This window comes from Macaca nemestrina, chromosome 7 (assembly GCF_043159975.1).
Source record: "Macaca nemestrina isolate mMacNem1 chromosome 7, mMacNem.hap1, whole genome shotgun sequence".
Classification (NCBI taxonomy): domain Eukaryota; kingdom Metazoa; phylum Chordata; class Mammalia; order Primates; family Cercopithecidae; genus Macaca; species Macaca nemestrina.
This window is the reverse complement of record NC_092131.1, coordinates 177416859-177436593: the sequence shown is the minus strand read 5'-3', so window position 1 is coordinate 177436593 and position 19735 is coordinate 177416859. Positions and strand designations below refer to the sequence as shown.

Genomic DNA, 19735 nt, shown 5'->3' with positions numbered 1-19735 from the left:
TCCAGGCTGAGGCCAAATCCCACATATGAGAAACCTCTATACCTGCCACAAAACAAAATACCATCAACATTTCCTTCTTCAAAAGAGACATGTAATTTGAAAGTTATATATATATATATATTTCTCAGTCCATCCAGGTTGTAAATGACACTAAAATTTAGAGATTTGTTGTCTCATATATATGTGTGTGTGTGTGTGTGTCACAGCTAAAATGGCTGTTCTTGCTTAGTAATATTTTTATTATATTTTATAATAATATTCAAAGGAAAAAAATTCTATCTGAAAGATTTATAAAATAAATATTTTATACAGGTAATTTTCTCATTGAGAACTAATAGGTACTGTAAATTCAGAGATCCATTATGATTTTATGACAAAGTATATGAGTTTTATAATTTTTTAAGACTTTGCATGCAAAGCCATCATTGCTTTTTGAATTTTAAGAGAATGTTATAATCAAGTGCAAAATCATATGAAAGTGTATATGCATGTGCGAGGTGTCTGAAGCTACCTTACAGCCAGTGTAGTAACAGCCCATGACACAGGGTTAAGTCACAGGAACTGAGAATGCCATTCTGCTTAATCAGGGGCTACATTTAGGATGACTTTGGCTGCAAGTAATAGAAAACTTACCTTTGATGGGTTTCAGAAATAAAGACATTGATTAACTCAGGGAAAATGCTGAGAAAACACGGGCTTTAGAATGAGTTGATCACTGCATGGCTGAGCAGCATTCTCAAACTCCCTCTGTTGCTCATTCTGTGTGTTGGTATTCTGCTGAGTTCAGGCTTGCATTGTTTTTGGTGTTGCCCATCAGATCAGTTCTCAAAGCTCTTGGGATATAATTAAAAATATATACATATTTGATGTTTGTCCTTGGTTCCCAGCATATAGCTCCTAAAACCCTTGTAATCTGGAGAGGGGTAACAGTGTTTTTTGCATGCGAATAAGGCAAATGGTGACTGGGACCCTAGATAGCTCTAGGATGGAGGCTGCCTGCCAGCAACACCAAGGCGTGATTAGAGGGTTGGAGCTTTCAGCCCAGCCCCCTAAACTTGGGAATGGGGAGGGGCAGGAGATTGAGCCAATTACCAATGGCCAGTGATTTAATCAATTATGACTACCCAGTGAAACCTCCATAAAACCCTTTAAAAATGGGGTTTGGAGATCTTCCAGTTGGTATGTGCACTGGCACACCTGCCGAGGCCAGGGAAGCTCTGTGCACCCTCCTTTCCCAGTGTCTTGAATTATGTGTCTCTTCCAACCTGCAGAGGCCAGGAAAGCTCCGTGCACCCCTCCTTCCAGGACCTCACCCTACACATCCCTTCCATTTGGCTGTTCCTGATGTGTGTCCTCTGTAATTAACTGGCAATGACATATACAGTGTTTTCCCGATTCTGTGAGTCAGTCTAGCAAATTATCCAACCATAGGAGGAGCTGTGTGAGCCCCACAGTTTTTCGCAGATTGATTAGAAGTATAGGAGGACCAGGACTTGTGACTGGCATCTGAAATGGGGGTGGTGTTGAGGGACTGAGCCTTTAACCTGTGAGGTCTGCACTAACTGCAGGTAGTGTTGGAATTGATTAAATTGTTGGACACCTAGTTGTTGTCAGAGAGGTAAATAATGTGTTGGTGTTGGAAAAAGACACAACCCACATTTTTGGTGCCAGAAATGTTGTGAGTACACTAGAGTAGAAACACAATAGAACCCCAATGTTATCTATTTTTTAAAATGTCCTTTAATAGAACTGTAAATTATAAAACACTAAATGGCTACACTCCAGTTTATAGCTAAGTTTTACATATGTCCATTGTGGTAGGCAGAATAATGCTCCGACAAAGAGGTCCACAATTTAATACCAACCACATGAGTCCTTAAAGGGCAGAGAACCTAGAGGATTTTTTCTCGCCATAGGCAGAGAAAGATGGCAGCATGAGAAGGCTGTGATGCTCCAGTTGCTGGTTCTGAGAAGTAGGGAGACCCTATTCTTGAGTTGTGCCACCGCTTCAAACGGCAAGGACAGGCATCCTCCTCAGGGCCTCCACAAAGAAACACAGTCTCCCAACACCGGGATTTGAGCCTGGTAGTGTAATGAATTGTGGCAGCTCATTATAGTAGCAATAGAAGGCTAACAGATATTTTTGGAACCAGGAAGTGAGATGTTTCTGTAATAAACATCTAAAAATATGCAAGCGGCTTTGAAATTGGAAATAGGGAGAGATTGGAAGAATTCTGAGATGACAAAAAGTCTCAATTGCCTTGAGCAGACTATTAGTCCAAAAAAAAAAAAAAAAAAAAAAAAAAGATGATAATGACATTGCCTGTGAGGAAACAGAAGAAAGTGAGGGATACAATAGAGAAACCTAGGTTCAGCTTAGAGAATATTTAAATCTCTGTGAACAGATTGTTGGCAGAAATAATGGACATTAAAAACACTGCAGGTGAGGATGCAGAAGAAATTAGGGAATGTGGTATTGGATATGGAGGAAAAGGGATTCAATAGCAGAAAGCTTAGCAGATCTTACAGGTGTGGAAAGCAGAACCTGTAAGTGATTTCCAAGTCAAGTGTTGAAAGTGCAGTCTAGTTTCTTCTTGCAGAGTGGAAGAGAGCAAAGTTACATTGAGGGAAGAACCGTTAAATAAAAAGAAACCGGGACTTGATGGTTTGGAAAACTCTCAGTCCCTCCAGGTTGTAAACACCACTAAAATTGAGAGATTTATTGTCAGAAAAGCATGTTCTAGAGAAAAGGGCTGATGGTATGGCTCTAAACTTGCTGGAAATATCTTAGGAAGACCAAAAGGTCAGAGTATTCGGTCACACAAAAGGCTCTTTGATGAGATAAAGAAAGGGACTCACAGATGTCCTGGAACGAGAGAGCCTCTTCCTCTTTCTAACAATGCCCTTAGGAAGCTTAAGGGCATTGTTCCTCAGCCATCTCGGCAAAGGAAAAGGAGAGATGGGATTGCCTGGAAAGATCTGTGGGCAAGCCTCTTGTCTAATAAGTGAATCCCCATGATGTACGTGTGTGATCCACGAGGTTCCTGAGAATTTCATGTCAGCAGGAACAGTGCCAGCTTGCACTGAAAGGGATGGAAAGAGCAAAAATGAAAGAAGGCTGGTGGACCCCCAAAATTCTACTGGCAGGAAACAGGCTGATAAAATGACTCAGCTCTGCATCTCATTAAAAAAAAAAAGGTAAGATGATTTAGAGAGTAGAGCTCAGAGCTACAGAGGATTTTTTTTTGCCTCAAAACCTAATGGAGTTTTCCCTTCTTGATTTCAGAACTGCTTGGGACCAGTCATTCCTTCTGTTCCTGAACAGAAATGTCTATGACTGTTACCCTGTGCCTGTCCCAAAATTGTATTTTGGAAACAAAACGCTTGTTTCTTTAGATTCACAGCCTCACAGATGAAGGGGAATTTTGCTCCAGGATGGATTGTCAGAGCCCCACCCATGCCTGATTTAGATGATATTTTGGGCTTTTAAGCCAGTGAAATTTAACGAGATAATGGACTTGGAGTTGCTATAAGTTGAGATTTTTGGAGACTTTGAGAAGAGGTGAATGGCTTTTGCATGTGTGAGAGACAGACACCTTTGGAAGCCAGACTGCAGACTGGCATAGCTGCGTCCCCACAGATGTCCATGCCCTCATGCCAGGGCCTGTGAATACTTGTCTTAAACAGCAAAGGAGACTTTGCAGATGTGATTAAAGGAAGGATATTGAACTGGGGACGACACTCTCCATTTGGATGTGGGTCTCATTGATGTCATCTGGTTCTGCTCCTACTGGAGCCCCACTACCTCTCCCCTTTGGTGGTGCCTGCAGGACACTGCCCTGGCGTAGCCTTCGTGGTAGGCCGTGATCATTTAGAATACTCGTTTCACTGTCTGTAGATGAATTCATTTCTTGGTGTTCTTTGTCTCTCAGTCAAGCTGTTGGCCTGAGTGCTGGATGATTTGATGCGCCTTCATTGTCCTTTTGAGTATTTTTGGGAAGATGTAAGGATATATTGTAACTTAATGAGCTGAGCTGATGTTACCTTATAGGACTTGCATCTGGGCACTGTTTTTAAGCCTGAAATCTCTGTGCCTTACACTCCTGCCCCTGCACCTTCAGTGTCCTCATCTCACTCCATGGCAATCACTTTGATGAGAGTGATTGTTTCAATTGTTTAAAACTGCATGCATGAAAACAATCTTATCTCCTGTTCAATACAAAGAGAGAGGCAGCAGGGGGATTAGGCTGTAGTTTCCCGACTACGTTGTAGCGGAATGGAATTCCAATGCTTAGCGCGGCACATGGGCCTGGAGATAGAATCTTCTCCAGCTTTCCCGTGGCTCTCTGAAGCTGGCCCCATTCTCACTGGTCGGAATCATGGTTTTTTTTCCCAGGTTAGAGTTACCACTTCTGTAACAGCTTTAGTGTGAGTGACAAACGCAGTAACTATTGCTGCCCTGTGAGGCCCTAATTCCTGGACTCTCAGTCGATGTAGAGGCAGCTGTAGGGAGGCTCTCATTCTCAAGGAGACTGTACCACTCCCTGCTCTGCTCCAGCCTGAGTTAAATTCTCTCTTCAGAGTTTGCAGAGCAGAGAGGTGTAGCTGAGACACTGCCACATGCCTCATTTTCCCATCCACTTCCCTAGAGTTAGAAGCTTGGTTGCAACAAGGTGGGCCTTCTAACATCTCATGCCTGTGAGCTTCGCCCTAATGATTTGCCACAACATAACTCACATCACAAGCTTTCCAACTTGCAAATGCCTGGGTCTCTGCTAGTTGCCTTTAGACTGCTGAGCTGATGCTGCAGGGTTTAGCTTCTGCCATGTGCAGTGCTCTGCTTTCAGGAGGCACATTGCTTACTGTTTAAGATTCTGGTTCCCCTGCATGTAATGGAGATCCATCTCCACAGCGGCTGAGAGAGAGGAAGAACATTTCTTCTTCGTGGAATTTTCTGAAGCAAACAGCCAAATGCTGGATTCACCTTGTTCTTATTATTATGCTTTAAGTTCTAGGGTGCATGTGTACAACGTGCAGGTTTGTCGCATACGCCCTGTCCCCTTCCTCCAATTTTCGCTCTGGTCTCTCCTTTTCAGATGTCCCTAGCAGGACAGAAGTAGCACGAATCACTTCCCTCCCACCCCGCTGTCCGAACCCCCTCACACATCCACGTTTGGCCACGGGGGAGCTGGAGAAGATTCTATCTCCAGACCCATGTGCCACACTAAGTAAGCACTGGGGTTCCATTACACTACAACCAGAGCCAGGAAACTGCAGCCTAATCCCACTGCTGCCTCTCTCTTTGTATTGAACAGGAGATAAGATTGTTTTCATCCAGTTTTAAACAATTTTTTTTTTTAACAAGAGGAAGATGTGACAACGACAGCGTTGGGCCCATAAAGTCTAAACTATTTATATATATTTTTTTATTTTTTGAGATGGAGTCTCGCTCTGTCACTCAGGCTGGAGTGTAGTGGCATGACCTTGGCTCACTTCAACCTCTGCCTCTCAGGTTCAAGCGATTTTCCTGCCTCAGCCTCCTGAGTAGCTGGGACTACCGGCATGCGCCACCACACCCAGCTAATTTTTTGTATTTTTAGTATAGACAGGGTTTCACCATGTTGGTCAGGCTGGTCTCAATCTCCTGCGCTCAGGTGATCCACCCGCCTTGGCTTCCCAAAGTGCAGGGATTACAGGCAAGAGCTGCTGCGCCCAGCCAACTATTTATTGTCTGGCAGTTATGATCTAGTACCTTATTACAGCAAAAGGTTGCAGACGCCAGCGCTAGAGAGGGCATGGCTGATGGGTGCTGGCAGCCTCTGCCAATGCATGCATTCCACGCACGCAGCTTAACCAGAAGTCCGCAGGAACTGTTTTTGAGAACTCAACCCACTCTTTTTAAGAAAGCAAGGAAAAAAGCTGACCCTCTTCAAATAAAAGACAAATAGTGCCCACCCTCTCCGGGCCCCAAAACCTGAGAGAAGGAAGGCCCTGCAGGCAGAAGCTCCAGACACCCTGGAGGGAGAGCTCCATGGTTCTCTCTTCCCAGGTGAAAAGTAAGGACTTTTAAGGAATCTTCAGAATCTCCCTGATCTGTCCTATTTGTGCTTTGCTCCGTTGTTGAGAAACGCAGGTGTGTGTTTGTTTTGACGGAGTCTCACTCTTGTTGCCCAGGCTGGAGTGCAGGGGCGCAACCTCGGCTCAGTATAACCTCCACCTCCTGGGTTCAAGTGATTCTCCCGCCTCAGCCTCCTGAGTAGCTGGGATTGCAGGTACCTGCCATCACGCCCAGCTAACTTTGTATTTTTGTAGAGCGAGGGTTTCACCAGGCTGGTCTTGAACTCCTGACCTCAGGTGATACACCCACCTCGGCCTCCCAAAGTGCTAGGATTACAGGCATGAGCCACCGTGCCTGGTCAAGGAGGGTAGGTCTTGGCCTGCAGTCTATGTCCTGCAGTGATGCCAAATGCCCATGTTGGCATCTGGTCCAGTAAGCAATGGACAGGCACTAGTAAAAGTTCCACTGTTGGTTCCTATATGTGTGGCTCTTGGAGGAGTCGCCTTCCACGGTGCTCCTCTGTCTCCCACTGCCCGCTCTGTGGTTGAGCATTTACCGCTGGTGCCTGGCATTTGAACTGTCCTCCCTCCCCTAACCCCGATCTTGCAGCTTCACCTCTACTCTGAATTGGCTGAAACAAGAGCATAAGTCACAGCTACTTGCCCCAAACAAGAGAACATGAGACTTTTTCACAAAACTCTAGGCAGACACATCCTGGATTTCAGGGCCACTTCTTTCACTAGTAACTCCTGGATAACACTGAGTTCCCGATTGACTTTATCCGAGCGGCAGTTTTCTGATATATAAATTGGGGTTAAAGAAAAAAAAAAGCCTCTCTCACAGAATTGTGCTTTCTCTTGGGAGGCGGGAGAGAATCAGGTATGTAATATTTCTAAACAATAAACAAGCAAAAAGTTTTTCCTTCCTTGTAGTCATTGCAAGGCTACGGCACTAAAGCAGTCAGGGTTCTGGACTCTGATGGAGGTTTCTAGGAGAACAGGGCAGCTGGGAGGACTGTGCAGTAATACGGCCAGCACCATTCGTGTGAAGTCCCTGGCGTCGGCGGCCTGCTGAGGATGAGCTGTGTCCCTTCAAAAAAGAAATGTTGAAGTTCTAACCCCCAGGACCTCACAGTGTGACTGTATGTGGAGACAGGGTCTTAAAAGGGGCGATCAGGTTAAAATGAACTCATTAGAGTGGCCCCGCATCCAACAGGACTGGATCCTTAAACACCAAGAGGAAGTTTGGACACAGAGACCGATATGCACAGAGGGAAGATGATGTAAGGACACCGGGAGGGCCTCACCTACAAGTCAGGAGCAAAAGGGAGAGGCCTGGGGCTGACTCTCCCTCACAGCCCCTGTAGGAACCACCGTGGCCGACACCTGATCTCAGCCTTCCAGCCTCCAGAATTGTGAGACAATAAAAGTCGGCTGTGTGAGTCCCCCGTCTGTAGTATCTTGTTACAGCAGCCCTGACAGACAGACACCTGCACATTTAAAGCATGACCCCTGCTGAGGCAGCCAGAGCCCTCCAGAAAGCCTTTGGCCACCTCTGCCTCTGGTTCCAGCTGCAACATCCCCAGAGATCATCCAAGTCATGTGGTTCATGATGCTTAGTTACAGCCCCAAGAAATGAACACAGGGTCCCACTGGGACATAGGAGCCGACGGCAGGGCTGCTGGGAAGAGGCACACGTTGAAGAGGCAGCATCATGAGGAGGAGGTTGCGTAGCAGAAGGGAGTCATGTGAGGCTATGTCCTGGCTTTGGTTATAAACATGCAATTTCCCATATTCTGCACCCGAGATGTCCCTTCTAGACCAAGTCTCTCAGAATTTACTGTGAACAAGCCCCTCAGGATTCTATTGCATCCAAAATGTTGATAAGACTGGACTAACGTAGAGTCACTGTGACAGGATTTCCGGACTAATGAGGGAGGGGACTATCTACTCACCAAGGATGGGCGGAGGTGGAGAGGAAAATGTGAATGAGAGGTTGAAGCCGCCCAGGAAGTCGGCTGTGCCCCTCTTTCTTCTCCCTGGGCACCCATCTCTGACCTGCCCCCAGGTTGGTTCTTCACACTGGTTCCCTCTTCTCCTCTCTTCTGTCTCTTGGTCAGGTCAGAGCGACGTGGCCTCCCCCGCACTCCTGGGCAGGCTCAGCGTCTGTGAGGATGTGGTTTGTGGGGCACTGATTATGATTTCTAAGAGGATGAAAGGAGACCATGGACTCACACAGCTGTGCTCATAACACATGTGTGTTTGTGCATGCACACGTCATTTGTTATTAAATATTAATTGCACTCCTACTGTGCTCCAGGCATTATTCTAGACAAGGTAGAAACAATAGGGAAAAAAAAGTTCCTGCTCTTTGAAGTAGGGGGCAGAGGTGGATACACCATTACAAAAATACATGGAGATATAATATTTTAGGTGCTCATAAGGGCTAAGAAATATAAAACAGGGGCCAGGTGTGGTGGCTCATGCCTGTAATCCCAACAGTTTGGGAAGCTGAGGCAGGCGGATCACCTGAGGTCAGGAGTTTGAGACCATCCTGGCCAACATGGTGAAAACCCATCCCTACTAAAAATACAAAAAATTAGCCAGGCATGGCGGTGCACACCTGTAATTCCAGCTACTCGGGAGGCTGAGGCAGGAGAATCGCTTGAGCCAGGGAAGTGGAGGTTGCAGTGAGCCAAGATCATGCTACTGTACTCCAGCCTGGGCAACAGAGAGAGATGCAGTCTCAAAATAAATAAATAAATAAATAAAAATAAATAAATATAAAAATATAAAACAGGTTAAGGAGATAAAAGGTGATAGAGACGGAGTGGGGACATCACCGTTAGGATCCTGTGGGTTTCTCACATATACTGAAAGAAATGTAAGCAAGTATTAGATGGCCACTGCTATCCCGAACCAGATTGCCCATACCTGCCTTGGGTGCAGGAAGGAGGCACACAGACACAAGGCCGCCAGGTGTGCAGAAGGAAAAGGCCATGTGGCATTTTGGTAACCTCTACTCAGTCATGAAAACCACGTGATCGCTGACTGAGCAATTCAAATCCAAGAACGGATTCTTTTTTTTTTTTTGAGACAGAGTGTCGCTCTGTCGCCCAGGCTGGAGTGCAGTGGCCGGATCTCAGCTCACTGCAAGCTCCGCCTCCCGGGTTCACGCCATTCTCCTGCCTCAGCCTCCCGAGTAGCTAGGACTACAGGCGCTGCCACCTCGCCCGGCTAGTTTTTTTGTATTTTTTAGTAGAGACAGGGTTTCACTGTGTCAGCCAGGTTGGTCTCGATCTCCTGACCTCGTGATCCGCCTGTCTCAGCCTCTCAAAGTGCTGGGATTACAGGCTTGAGCCACCGCGCCCGGCCCCAAGAACGGATTCTGAGAAAATTCCCCCGGATATTTTCAAAGACTGATGTGCTAGGCTATTCACGGTCTCTTTATTTACCATAGAAAAATAGAATACACGACCCGGTCTAAGCATAGAGGTCAGTACGGCAGATACAGCAGATGCTTTCACCGACCAGCACACATTCTTGCATCCCTACCGAGTTTCAGTAACTGCTTGATTCATGGAATTAAATACTACGCAATCATGCTGAATAAGTTCATTTAATGACACAGACAAATGTCCACATAGCATTAAGTTGAAAGGGCGGGTGAATTTACTGTAGTGCAGATCTTGCAATAGATACAAATGCATCTCCATAGATTTTAGAAGCAGTATCAGTTGCACAGACACAGAGGTCAACTCTTGGATTTTTAAAAAGTGGGTGTGTAGATAGAAAGTGATTTTCTTCTTGTCACTTCCCCCCCACAATATTTTCTCTAAAGAACACATTACCTTTTCGATGAAAAAGCAAAAATAAATAAATAAAAGATTCTACAGGTTTAAAGCAGGAGAGTAAGCATTTTATAAATAAATAACATTTTTTGTCATTTCCACTTACAGATCTGTGTAAATTACAAAAGAATACCACACAAACATAAACCATGTTTGTTTGGGACTAATGCAACTTGAATTTATAGTTGAGGAATGTGATAATTGTCCTTTGGAAACACTGATTATACGTTAATTTCTATCCAGTTTTCACAAATCATTTTATTAGATGAAGGTAGTAAAGAAAGAGTATTAAACTCTCATTACAGTGAAGTGCAGCTGTTGCTGATTAAAAAACAAAATTTTCTCCTGTGATATAATTATATTTTTAATGTTACTCATTAAAATAATATTGTTCACTTTTCCTCCTGAGTTTTCTGTAGTGTCACGTATAACATGATGTATTAAAAGTGCAAATTACATAATTTTCTTGTGGAGAGGTGCAGGATCTCAGTCACCCAGGTTGAAATGCGGTGGCACAGTCATGGTTCACTGGAGCCTCTGCCTCCTGGGCTCGAGTGATCCTCTTACCTCCCGAAGTGCTGGGATTACAGGCCTGAGCCACCGCACCTGGCTGCAAATCACACATTTCTTAATGAATGGATTTGAAATCAGAAAATTCTTTAAAGAAGCGAAATTTAAAACAAAATAAAAACTCTCTGAAGTTCCCAGAATCAACTAACAAAAAGCACACGCCAGTATTTCAAGTATTAAAGCCAGTCAGTAACCAGAAAGTTAGCTGCGCAGTGCCAAGTGTCATTAGAATGCATGCCAACTGCTGAGGACAGCAGGTGAAATGTGGCTTACGGCTCCACCCTGCTCATCACGTTCACGAACTCACATAGGAGCTTCCCAGAGGCTTTGGAGGGACTCAGGCTCAGAATTTGCATGCTCCTTTCTTCGGGAAGTAAATATGGTATATACAGGTTGCCTGTCAGAGGTGATATGGTAAGAGTATACTTCTTGTACAGTTGTACTGAGGTACTAATGCTGTATAATAAACTCATGTATGCAAAGTATACCGTTTGGTCAATTGTGACATGTGTATACACCTGTGACATGTCACCATCGTCAAGACAGCAAACATATCTGTCAGCTCCCAAAGCTTCCTTGTGTCCTCAGGCAACCAACCACTGGTCTAATTTTGTCACCAGAATTTTATATTAATAAAATGATAAGGTATGCATTCATTTTTTGCTCAACCTAGTGATTTTGAGATCCATCTAATGTTTATATATCTATATAAAAGCATATATATGTAGATAAATCTATATATTTATACAGCTTTTTCATAGATGAGTCTATAAACATGTAAAATGCATATATATAAACATACATGAATCTCAAACTAGGCTGAACAAAAAATAAATGCATATATATAATATACAAACATATATATATATTATATATATTCATGTGACGCTTATTTATTCTGCCTTCCTTATCCCCCGATTGCTAAGTCCCTCCCTGTCTCCCACCCCTGTTCTTTCTCTCTCCCCTTAGTATTGTAGTGAATGGATAGATCACAATTTGCTTACTCATTCACTCTTTACGGACATTTGGACTATCTTGTTTCAGATGACTATTACAAAGAAGGATGCGATGGAATGCGTATTTGTGTGCACTATGGTTTGAATGTTTGTCCCCCCATCAAGTCATGTTAAAACCTAATCTTCATTGTGCGATAATACTTTAATTAACCACTTACCTGTGCTTTTTGTTAGTTGATTCTGGGATCCTCAGAGAGTTTAAATTTTGTTAAAATGAAATGCACAGGGTGGAAAATCTGAGACCAGTATGTGAGAGGGGAAGGTTTGGGAGACAATCAGGTTAGATGGGGCCATGAAGGTGGGACATTATTGACAGCTTTATAGGAGGAGAAAGAGAGACCTGAGTGACACCCTCAGTCCTCTTGCCCTGTGACGCCTCCTGCCACATCATGATGCACCACAGGGCCCCTTACCAGGAGCTGAGCAGATGGGGCCACCCAATCTTGCACTTCCCATCCTGCAGAACTGTGAGCCAAAATAAACCTCTTATCCTAATAAATTACTCACTTTGTGGTATTCAGTTACAGCAATGCAAAATGGACTGAGACAGTGTGGATATGTTTCTGTTTCTCTTGAGTAAATACCTAGCAATAGAATGACCAGGTTATGGAAACAGATATCATATATGTCTAACTTTTTAAGATATTGCTAAACTGTTTTCAAATTATTGTACATTGTCTGCAGCATAGATGTGTGTATGAGTGTGCTACATGTATGTGCGTGTACGTGTGGATGTGTTCTGTGTGCTACATGTATGTGTGTGTACGTGTGGATATGTGTTCTGTGTGCTACATGTATGTGCGTGTATGTGTGGATATGTGTTCTGTGTGCTACATGTATGTGCATGTACGTGTGGATGTGTGTTCTGTGTACGTGTATGTGCGTGTACATGTGGATGTATGTGTTCTGTGTGCTACATGTATGTGCATGTACGTGTGGATGTGTGTTCTGTGTACATGTATGTGCGTGTACATGTGGATGTGTTCTGTGTGCTACATGTATGTGCATGTACGTGTGGATATGTGTTCTGTGTGCTACATGTATGTGCATGTACGTGTGGATGTGTTCTGTGTACGTGTATGTGCGTGTACATGTGGATGTATGTGTTCTGTGTGCTACATGTATGTGCATGTACGTGTGGATGTGTTCTGTGTACGTGTATGTGCGTGTACATGTGGATGTATGTGTTCTGTGTGCTACATGTATGTGCATGTACGTGTGGATGTGTTCTGTGTACGTGTATGTGCGTGTACATGTGGATGTATGTGTTCTGTGTGCTACATGTATGTGCATGTACGTGTGGATATGTTCTGTGTGCTACATGTATGTGCATGTACGTGTGGATGTTCTGTGTACGTGTATGTGCGTGTACGTGTGGATGTATGTGTTCTGTGTGCTACATGTATGTGCATGTACGTGTGGATATGTGTTCTGTGTGCTACATGTATGTGCATGTACGTGTGGATGTGTGTTCTCTGTGCTACATGTATGTGCGTGTACATGTGGATATGTGTTCTCTGTGCTACATGTATGTGCGTGTACATGTGGATATGTGTTCTCTGTGCTACATGTATGTGCGTGTACATGTGGATGTGTTGTGTGCTACATGTATGTGCGTGTATGTGTGGACATATGTGTTCTGCATTGAATCGTGGTCCCCCCGAGTTCACAGGTTAAAACCCTGGCCCCCAGTGGAAAAGCATTTAGATAGTTGGAGCTAGAGCCTTTAAAAAGGTAACAGGTTAAATGGGTGTAAGTGTGGAGTCCCAATTTAGTATGACTGGTGTCCTAGGAAGAGAGAGACCAGGGATGTACTCACAGAGGAAAGCCCTAGGACGACGTGGAAAGGAGGACTGCAAGGCAAGGAAGGAGGACCCAGGAGAAACCAACCCTGAAGACATTTTCATCCTGGACTTCCAGTATGTTCAAGATCTCAGACTTGAACTCAGTGTTCTCAAGGACATCCCAGTGGGTATCTGTTGCTTGTCTGCTTGAGCAGCAGTATAGGAATTAGCCCTTTCGTTAAATCCCAACATGCTGTGAGCCCATGCTCATGTCAGAAGTTGGGGCTCGGCCAATACAATGTGAATGCAATACAATGTGAATGACACACACTCTTTAGTGAGGGGGATAACCCCATACCCATGCATTTATAATATGATTGGAAGGGGGAGAAACTCTCCCTTATGGTCACGTTATTTCCTATAAGGACTGTTAGAAAATACCTATTATGAGGCATTTTCTGTCTAGTGGTCCAGGCATCTTCTGATGAGTGATTTCCTTTGCCACCTGCCTATGGGAAAGTGCCCTTCCCACCTCTAGTTGGTATCACCTGACCCATGACTGGGGTGTTGGGCAGGGACAAGGAGTGGGAGCAGTGAGGAGTGAGTCTGCAGCTAGAATGGTTTTCTTCCAGGAGAGGGAGGAGGATGGGAAGTAACCAATAGTTCCAGTTGCTGTGAGAGGGCTCATGTCTGTTTAGACTAAGGAATATGTTATCCTGTTTGGCTCATGAGGTAGTAGTAATACATCATTGATCATTGATCAGTTTAAATCCTCTCTCTAGAAGAAAGGTGCACGTTGGCTTCTCAGTTGTCATTTTGCACTATGGAGCCAGTACATGCACATCAGTGTTGGCCAGATGAGGCCTCTTCCTAGCAGGCCTGGAGCCATGGTGAGGCTGCAGGGATAACCAGGGTAACCTGCACAGAGCAGAGCAATGATTCCACTGCAAACCTGAAGGACGCATATCACTGTACCTCCTGCTGTCAGGAATTTAACTGCTGTCAGTAACAGACCGCTAACTTTTGACCTTTGCTTGCCATGCTCTTGGGGGTCATCTCATAACAATCTATATTTCCCAATTGTTTCCATCCTACTTTAGGTTGGCCTCACATGCTCAGCTAACCATGGATTAACTGACACATGTAATAATACTCCTTCACTCAACGTTGACTAAGCATTTTCTATGTAGTTGCTAGCCATTGTACTGATTCCCAGAAAATACCTAGTTTTTACCCTCAAAGTTGAGTGGAAAAAGACAAGGCATCCTCTAGCCCCATCCTCATCAGCAAAGCTAATAATGTCTACCCGAATGAAGGCCCCCTGTCACAGTTAGTGACTGATGTGGAGTAGAATGTCAGTATCTACCCTGATGAAGGTCATCCGTCACAGTTACTGACTGATGTAGGACCATCTTTTATTTTGGTGGCATCCTTCTTCCAGGCCTAGCTGTGTGGGAATGAGGCATGAGCCTAACATAACATCAGATAGTCTTTGTTCACAGATGAGGAAACAATCCCCGTAAGGTCAGAGCACATGTTCAAAAATGGAAAGCTTTTTAAATGTCCAGGAGCAACTTATTAATACTACATGGTTTTTTGCTTGTTTTAAAGATGGTATTTTAACTGAGTGAAAGTAAAAATGCCATATACTAAAATATGTGGATGCAGCTAAAGCAGTGCTGAGAGAGAAATATGTAGCACTAAAAGGCTACATTAGAAAAGAGAAAAGATTTCAAATCAATGGTCCAAATTCCAACTTTGAGAAATTAGAAAAAGAAGAGCAAAATAAATTCAAAGCAAGCAGAAGAAAATAAATAATAATTATCAGAGCAAATATCAATAAAATAAAAAATAGATGATATAAAAGCAGAAAGATGGGCCCTGTGCGATGGCTCACGCCTGTAATCCCAGCACTTTGAGAGGCCGAGATGGGTGGATCACGAGGTCAGGAGATCGAGACCATCCTGGCTAACACGGTGAAACCCCATCTCTACTAAAATACACACACACACAAATTAGCTGGGCGTGGTGACGGCGCCTGTAATCCCAGCTACTTGGAGGCTGAGGCAGGAGAATGGCGTGAACCCGGGAGGCGGAGCTTGCAGTGAGCCAAGATCGCACCACTGCACTCCAGCCTGGAGGCAGAGGAAGACTCTGCCTCAATTAAAAAAAAAAAATGATAGAGGAAATAAAAAAAACAAAAACTAAATCTAGTCTCCAAAACGGATCAATAACATTGATAAACTTTTAGCAAGATTGACAAAGATAAAAAGAAGACACAAATCACAAGTATCAGGAATTAAAGCAGAGTAATCTCTACAGATCCTGCAGCCATCCAGATAATACAGGAATACCATGAATGACCTTCATTCATAAATTCAACAACTTTAAGGAAGTGAGTCAGTTCCTTGAAAGGCAAAAACTACCCAAGATCAAACAACATGAAATAGAAATTTGAAAAACCCTATAAATTTGTAATTAAAAGGCTCTTAAAAAGGAAATCACCAGGCTCAGATGACTTCACTGGCAAATTCTGCCCAATATTTAATGGATACTGAACACCAGTTGTCCATAGTCTTTTCAAGAAAGTAGAAGGGCAGGGAATACTTTCCAATCACATTACAAGACCAGTTTTTGCATAATACCAAAACTAGGCAGCAATATAAAGAATTACACTCCATGACCAAATGGAGTCTATTCCGGGATGAAAAGTGAGTTAGTTCAATATTTAAAATTAATCAGTGTAGTCTGCTATACCAACAGTCTAAAGAAGAAAAGTAGTATCAATTAATCTTGAAATAAAATCAATTGATGCAGAAAAATGTAACGCAACACCCAGTCACGTCAAAAATCCATCAGCAAAGTCGTAATGGAAGAGAATGGCCTCAACTTCATAAAGAGACTACAAAAAGTCTACAGTTAACACTCAATGTGACAACACTGAATGGTTTCCTCCTAAGATCAAAAACAAAGCAAGGTGTCTGCTATCATCACTCTTATTCAACATAGTACTGAACGTTGTGCGCAGCGAAGTCAGTCAAGAAAAAAAAACTTCATGCAGATTGGAAAGGAAAAAACTAAACTGTCCCTATTTGCAAATGACATGAGGGTCTGTAGAAAAATCCCAAGCAAACTACTAAAACAAACACATAAACAATGAACCTCTTTAAACTAAGTAAGCTTAACAAGGTTGTAGGATTTAAGAGCAACAAAAAGCTTAATTGCATTTTTATATGCTAATAATATATGGAAACTGAGATTAATAACATATTACCATTTAAAGTTGCTCCAAAGAGGTACTCAGGTATAAATCTAACAGGATCTTTACGTTGAAACTTGCAAATTGATGGTCAGAGAAATCAAAGATCACTTAAATGAAAGGAGAGACATGTCACCATGGAGATGGAGACGAAGGGTGGAGGATGGAAGGGAGGGTATGGCTACAAAGGATGAGAACGATGAAACCCCGTAGACACGCCCTGACTCTGTGACGTGACCACTGTGATGGTTATACAACTCTACGCATGGGGTTAAATTCATGTAGAGTTATACACACACAAGTGGATACAAAGCTAGTGAAATACAAGTAAGATCTGTGGACTGTGTCCCTGTCTGTGTGTTGGTTTCAATGTTGCACTGCAGTTATGTAAGACTTGCCCTGGGGAAATGGTGTAAAGGATTCCCGGGCATTTCCGTATTATTTTTGCAACTTCTTCCTAATCTTTAATTTCAAAATAAAAAGTTAAAAAGCATTAAACCTGTTGTATCAATACAGAGAAAGGAACACAGACACAAAGTAACACAACGGAAAGTTTGGAGGCAGGCCTATGGATAATGCCAACCGACAGCAGGGCAGTGCTGCCACTATATGTTGACAATCAACAAATGACACTGGATCAGTCGATTCCTCACTGGGAATCAAAAGGATATGGCGTCCTGACCTCATCCCCTAGAGAAAAATTAATCTCACATAGACCCAGTGGATAAAACCAAAATGTTACTTTGATAATCCTTTTTAATCTCTTTTCATTAAATACCAGAGTAAAAAATTGTTTGTTTTTCCCGGTTATTCATGTAAACAAGGCAAGAAACACAAAGAAACCAAGCTCGAATTTGGTCCTTTGTATTTTCGGGTTTTGCATTGCTTGCTATTGTGTAAATAGACTAAATTGGATTAGGCTACATATAACACAGACCCACAATTCCACAAGTTAGACAAGAGAGCAGTTCAGTTTTGTGTTTCGTGCTTTGGTGCAGAGGTAGGTCACCCTGGGCTGCTATGGTGTCTGTTCAGTGTCAACACGGTTCCATCTAGCTTCCTTATATGCCATCCTTAAGGCAGCTTTCTGCAATCCCCATATTCCAACCACCAGAGAGGAGCGAAGTGACCAACATGGGCTCACCTTCCTTTTCTCTGTGGGCATGACTCATCCCATTGGTTGGGATTTAGTCAATGAACTCACCGAACTGCAAGGCATTCTGGGAAATAGTCCATACAGCGTTTGGTGGTGTGCACCACTAAAAACAGGGAATCCTAACTCTGTGACTGAAAAAGCTGGGCATGGCTAACCGGCACTCTGTGCCACCCAACAACGAGAATGCACAGTGCACCCGAGTGACCAGGTCTGCTGGGCTCCTTCCATGCTCCGTAATGAGAAAGCTGCCAGCAGGCCTGACCACCTTGTCGACTTGTACTGGCAAATCTGTGTTCTTTCGCATTCAGTTGTTTTTGATTAGAAAAGTGGTTCTCAAGGTGTGGTTCCCACTTTCGGCATTAGCAGCCCTCAGGCATTCTTAAAAATATATTTAGTAACTCTTCTCTCCCCGCCCCCAGTATGCTGAGGAAGAAAAGTCGAGGGTGTGTCCGGAATTGGTTCCTGCGGTGGGTTCCTGACCTCGCTGACTTCAAGGAGGAAGCCGCGGAACCTCACGGTGAGGGTGACAGTTCTTAAAGACGGTGTGGCCAGCGTTCGTTCCTTCAGAGGTTCAGATGGGTCCGCCGTTTCTTCCTCCCGCTGAGTTCGTGGTCTGGCTGACTTCAGGAGCGAAGCGCAGACCTTCCCAGTAAGTGTTACAGCTCTTACAGGTGACACTTCCGGAGCCCTTTGGTCCTGTAGGTGGGTTCGTGGTCGCGCTGACTTCAGGAGCGAAGCCTCCATACCTTCGCAGTGTTACAGCTCTTATAGTGCTGACCCAAAGAGTGAGCAGCCGTAACATTAATTGCAAACAGCAAAATAACAAGGCTAACAAAGCTTCAAGGATACCCCAGAGGGTTGGGCTGTTGGCTTGGAGCGGAGTGGGGTGGCCTGGCCAGCTTTTATTGCCTTATATGGCCCCGCCCACATCCTGCTGATTGGTCCATTTTACAGAGTGCTGATTGGTCCATTTTACAGAGTGTTGATTGGTCCATTTTACAGAGTACTGATTGGTCCATTTTACAGAGTGTTGATTGGTCCATTTTTTCAGAGTTTTGATTGGTGCATTTACAAACCTTTAGCTAGACACAGAGCACTGATTGGTGTGTTTACAATCCTTTAGCTAGACAGAAAAGTTCTCCAAGTCCCCACCAGACCCAGAAGCCCAGCCGGCTTCATCTTTCAGTGGTGGGGCTAGAGTTTCTCCAAACCCTCCAGGTGATTCTAATTTATGCCAAAATTTGAGACCCACTATAATTACAAAGGAATCATGAAGGAAGGTGTTAGGGGAAAAACATTTAGGTTTGTAGGAATTATGTAGTGGAATTCTTAAAAAGTATAGAAATTTAAATGTGATTAAATGTGATTCTAAAAGCAATAAAGTCAAGATATTTTGAAGGGACTGGACGTGAGCAATTGAAAAAAATTGTTTATCATGCTTACTGGGTTATCTGTCTTCTCGTGAACCTGTGACATCCAGAGGTGCCAAAGCCATGTCCTTACTGGTGTTTTCAGTCTCCATAGCACACAGCACATTGCTTGGCATGCAGTAGGTACACAATAATGTGCTAGATGAGTGGATGAAAGAGGAGAACAGAAGGTATATTTTCCTGTCTTTATCAGGGAGACAATCATCAATGTGTGGCCATGAATTTTAAGCACTAGTAAGTCTAAGAAGGAAAAATATCTGTGCTTAAGCTTTTATTTTATAGCAATGGTTACAGGTTGTATATTTAAACACATATAGTACAAGTAGTTGCCCAAAAGTTTGATTGCTTGTCCTACTGAAAATATATGCATTAATTTTTTTTATTGCTGCCTGAACTTTACTGGCTTACACAATGCAAATTTGTTTTCTTAAAGTTATGTAGATTAGAAGTCCAACACTGGCTGCTCCAGGCTAAAACCAAGGTGTTGGCAAAGCTGCCTTCCTTTTGGGAGATCTAGGGAAGAACCCACTTCCTTGCTCATTCAGGTTGCTAGCAAAATTCAGATTCCTGTGGTTGTAGGGTTTAAATTCAAGTTTGCATGTTGACTGAGAG

General features: G+C 43.5%; 1 protein-coding gene across 4 annotated transcripts in view; it reads left to right on the top strand.

The window, feature by feature from the left end:
- LOC105497437 (OCA2 melanosomal transmembrane protein) overlaps window positions 1-18601 on the top strand; it is a 387654-nt gene extending 369053 nt beyond the window's left edge. For all 4 annotated transcript variants that reach the window (XM_071067306.1, XM_011768534.3, XM_071067305.1 and 1 more), the window contains one exon: window positions 18113-18601. In XM_071067306.1, coding sequence (XP_070923407.1) covers window positions 18113-18230 — 118 coding nt within the window. In that variant the 3' untranslated portion in view covers window positions 18231-18601. The remainder of the gene's footprint in view (window positions 1-18112) is intronic.
- Window positions 18602-19735: the final 1134 nt, after the last annotated feature.